Raw genomic sequence first — 4,328 nt, 5'->3', positions numbered from 1 at the left:
CCACCTGAGAACTTGAAGGGAGGTTGAGGCGGGCTGGGATGTGACCTCTGAGTCACAAGCTTATCTGAAAGGCTTGGAGCCAAGTATATTCTGAAATCGGAATTGTTTTCTGATTCTAGAAAGGTAGTTCAGTGCCTATAGAAGACATTGTGGAACTCCCCTAGCAGGGCCTGGCAGTACCCCAGCCAAAACACTCACGGCTTCAGATGACCATAAGAATGTTTCCCTGCAGTGGGCTGAATGAAGACCGCAGGGACCTCATGTCAGCATAGGCCGGGTTCTGCTCCCCAAAGAGTTTTACAAATAAAACCCAAACCCCCTGTGCTTTTCAGAGCTTTGAAAAGTCTAGAGTTGAGGACAGGGGGTTATGGATCTGTACTGACCCAGTTGCTGTAGGTACAGAAGAGAATGGGGGGGGACTCTCACTGACACCACCCTCTGCTTGGTCATAGGCCATGGCCACACACACACCAGACTGGGGTGGTGGCAGGGAATTTTACCTTTGTTGAGTTGGAGAATGGGGTGTGTTTATTTGTTTGTTTATCGAGTGATTGATTGAGAGATTTCTTGCTATAGGACACCTGCGCTTGCCAGAGAGACAAAAAAGCAAGAAATCACTCCCTGAGGGGATGGCCACTCCACAATCCCTTCTCCGCCTTCTCCTCCAGGGATCTTAGGCATGCACGCATACGTGCCTGGTGTTAGTTTTTAAGCCGCCAGGACTTGAACTGTGGTCGACTATGTGGGAGTCCAGAGATGCAACCATTACGCCACCTGCTGGTTCTGAGAACGGCATTTTAAAGGGTATGGATCCCTGCCTGGGGTAGGCCAAGGACACAGCTGCGGAGATAGGCAGACCTGACTGGAAGCCCTACCTGTCACTTGTCATTTACGGGCCTTGACTCGGGAAAGCTGAACTCAGTGAGTAAGCTTCCTCATCTGTAAACGGAGTACTAAAGAACTCGGAGGGTTCAGTGAGGGGCTCTACGTGGGAGGGTCCATCCAAAGGGCTCACTCAGAGGAAGGGCCCAACTATCTCTCATTCAGAATGACCGCACTTGCTAAGATTCCTGGTGGGATCGTCACAGGCCCAGATGGGGGCAGGACCTTGGATCCTTTTCTCCTTACAGCTGGCTCAGGGGAGGCCCCCACCCTTTCCAGGATCCCTCCTCACTCTCCTCTGCCCTAGCACCCAGGCCAAGACACAGACAAAGCAGCTGACTCTTTCAAGCTGGGTGCCCCCCTCCGCCCCTCAAAGAAGGAAACCCCCACAGACCTTCTGTCCTCATGTACCTGATCCCGGTTCTTCGCCAGCTCGGAGCTCAGGCTGCTCAGGTTCCTCTGGGTCTCTGTGACGTTTTGGGAACATCTGTGGAGGACCTCAGCCAACTGCGGGGTGGACAGGCAGTCCCCCACGGGGTCCTCAGCCTAGGCTCTGACAGGCAGCCTGGCTGGACCACCCCACGCCCAGCTCTGCTTCCGAGGAGGCCGTGCCCTCTAGCCCACTCACAGTCCGCAGCCTGGACCTCAGTTCTGAGGCCTGCTTCAGTTCCTGGATCTCAGGCATCCCAGTCTCGCGGCTGAACCTCAAGGGAAGGAAGGCGAAAGACCACATTTGGGGGCTTAGGAGGCAGCGCAGGTGTGAGGCAGAGAGCTCTATTACCCACACACGGGACATGGCATCGTCTGGACAGCCTGGCTGCTGCATGAGGTCTCTGCGGAGTTTTGCGTTTGGGACAGAGGAACTAACTTCAAGAGGACGTGGCTCACCAATGTGGTGACATTGTAGAACATCGCAAAGAATAAAGGGTGAGGTCAGGTGAAGCACCTTAAATCGATGAAAATTCACAAGTTCGTGAGACAAGGTATGAATGACTCCTTACCAGGGATCATTACTCCTTACTAAAGGGAAAGAAGTCTGTTCCTTTCCAGTAGAAACTGCATTTCCCAATACCCAGTAGCTTGTTAATGGGGAAAGCTCTTCTGGGGACTGCCAGCCAAAGACATGCCGGGACCGGGAGCACGAGCCTCCTGCTGCCTCAGTGAAGTCAGTCACTTGGCCACGGTCTGAAAGTCGACAGTGGGGCAGACTCTATGGTACAATGACTCTGCTGCTGCTCCAGAGAAGCTGGGTCCCACAGGACAACCATAGTTCAAATCCCTATATTGGCCAGACCAAAATACACAGGGCACCTTTACAAGTGCCCCAAATCCAATGAGCCGGAAGACCGGAGGAAGGCCGTGGCGGAACCAGACTGTGTAGGCTGCTGCTCTCTTTCTTTCTGTCACTTTCTTCCATGTATATGTGCACATGCTTTTCATGAATTAAAAAAAAAATTTAGAAGTAACAAAATCAACAATGAATACTTAACAGGTGGATACTCGCACGGTGACAAAGTCACACCACACTGGTTTACTTTTGTAGGAAATGCCATTGTTCAGTGAGAGAATCAGGTTGTCCCTACCCAGACATAGGTGGATACGGGGTCCCCAGAAGCATCTATGGTACTATAAATCCAGAAAAAGATGTTTCACTTGACTCCATCCAGACTTTAGAGCTCACAGTTTACAGGAAATGTCAGGGAAGAAGAAAAGGCTGAATAGCATCGAGAAAGCTCTGGATGGGTCTGGAAGGTGGTCCGCCAACAAGCCAGTATCATAAAAAGTGGGGGCAGGGGGACCAGCTTAAGCTAGATTAAAGGAGATTTAGGGACATAACAGCTAGATACGGAGTGTGGACCGAGTCTGGTTTGGATAACATTAGCCGTAATAGGAAACTTTGGAGATACTTAAGAAAATGAATGCCTGGATGGATTCGTGGGTCCAGAATACTTTTGGCAGAAGAAGGTGAGGCTGACTCAGTTCAGTAGGACACAGAGTCAGGAGACACAGGTTCAAGTCCTAGTCCTGCAGCTGTGACTGATTTGCATGATCTCAGGTCAGCAGCTCTCCAGGCCTTAGGTTTTTTGTTTTCTGGTTTTTATTTGCTCTTTTTTTCTTTATTATCATTATTATTATTATTTTATTTGCTCTTTTTAAAATTTTTGTCTACTTTGGGACTGGCAGGTGGCATGGTGGTTAAGGGGCTGGACTCCCATATGGCCGACTGCGGTTTGAGGCCCAAATCTGGCGGCTCACTTTCTCACTTTCTCTTTCTCTTTTTCTCTGTCTCTTTCTAGTCAAATTAAAAAATAATCATAAATATAATTTAAAGAAATATTTTGCTTACTTCTTCCATGAGAGAGCCACAGAGAGAGAGAGAGACAAAACCCCCAATAGGGTCTTGATGCCATGACCCATCCAGACCCAGCCAGCCTCAGCTCACAGGCACCTGCATGCCTGGCATATTCAGAGAGGCCTGGGTGTAAATCTGGAGTCCTCTTATGTGGGTCAGCTTTGCAGAGTATTGCATTTTATCACTGCCCCTCCACCCAGCCTCCCTTAGGCTCTTCATCGATAAAATGGGGAGAATTTCCTTCCTGCTGCCTGACAAGGACAAGCCCGTGGGGTCACATGGGGCTTCAGAGACATAGGTCTGACTACAGAGCACACATTTTTGGTGCTGGGGTGGGGTTAGCCCTAGGTCCAGGCCAGTTCTAGCTGCCTGGACAGTGCCCACCAGGTGGCAGCAGCTGCCAAGGACGACCAGGAAGCTTCGGGACAGGTGAGGCTGCCCTGCCCAGGGGCCGAGGTAGGAGGAGCATGCTTGGGTAGGTGAGAACCAGGCCAGGCAGCAGAGGGCCGCTTTGTGTCAGGTGCTTGTCTCCTCCAAACGAGAAACTTAGTTCATTAAAATAGCTCCAGTTTCACCGCTCCTGGCTTCACTCTACAGGCCTAAAGATGTTCAGGAGAGAATAGGGTTGTACAATGTTGGAGCTGAAGGCCTCGGAGATCGTCCAACTCCCTCATTTTGGAAATGAGGCCACAGTGGGGCAGGTAATATGCTTCAAAGCAGGCTCTTCTTGGACCCCGAATCCAACACACTGCATGTCAGAAGAGGCCTCAGAGCCAAGAGGAGCAAGGGGCCAGCAGACCCTGGACTACAGGCCGGGGGTGGAACGCCACCCACTCCACACTCCTGTCAGTCCAGTGCACGTGGGCAGGAGATGGCCTGCACGCTTTCTCCACCATCTTCTCTTCTAATCAAGGACCGACAGTGATTCCTTCTGGCCATTTTATAGGAGCCTAATTTCCCTCTAACCGGACCTCCCGGACCTCATGCAGTACCCCCTCCTCTCTCCACCCTCAGCGACTTCACTCTGAATATTTGCCATTGTGACTGTGGCTTCGGCAAACCTCACCTGCACTCCCCTCCTTCCGTACCAAGC

General features: G+C 51.2%; 1 protein-coding gene across 8 annotated transcripts in view; it reads right to left on the bottom strand.

The window, feature by feature from the left end:
* The window catches only part of IKBKE (inhibitor of nuclear factor kappa B kinase subunit epsilon), a 32,098-nt gene that overhangs the window by 14,158 nt on the left and 13,612 nt on the right, over positions 1 to 4,328 (bottom strand). For 6 of the 8 annotated variants that reach the window (XR_003551195.1, XR_003551196.1, XM_027776076.1 and 3 more), the window contains 3 exons: positions 1,511 to 1,586; positions 1,277 to 1,389; positions 501 to 581 (listed from right to left, as the gene is read on the bottom strand). Coding sequence is in view for 6 of the 8 variants with exons in the window: in XM_027776076.1 (XP_027631877.1) it covers positions 501 to 581; positions 1,277 to 1,389; positions 1,511 to 1,586 (270 nt within the window). In the remaining 2 variants the exon portion in view is untranslated. The remainder of the gene's footprint in view (positions 1 to 500; positions 582 to 1,276; positions 1,390 to 1,510; positions 1,587 to 4,328) is intronic. The other 2 variants (XM_027776074.1, XM_027776077.1) reach the window with 2 other exon arrangements.

The sequence above is a fragment of the Tupaia chinensis genome, unplaced genomic scaffold (assembly GCF_000334495.1).
Source record: "Tupaia chinensis unplaced genomic scaffold, TupChi_1.0 Scaffold000627_1, whole genome shotgun sequence".
Classification (NCBI taxonomy): Eukaryota; Metazoa; Chordata; class Mammalia; order Scandentia; family Tupaiidae; genus Tupaia; species Tupaia belangeri.
This window is presented reverse-complemented; position numbering and strand designations above follow the sequence as displayed.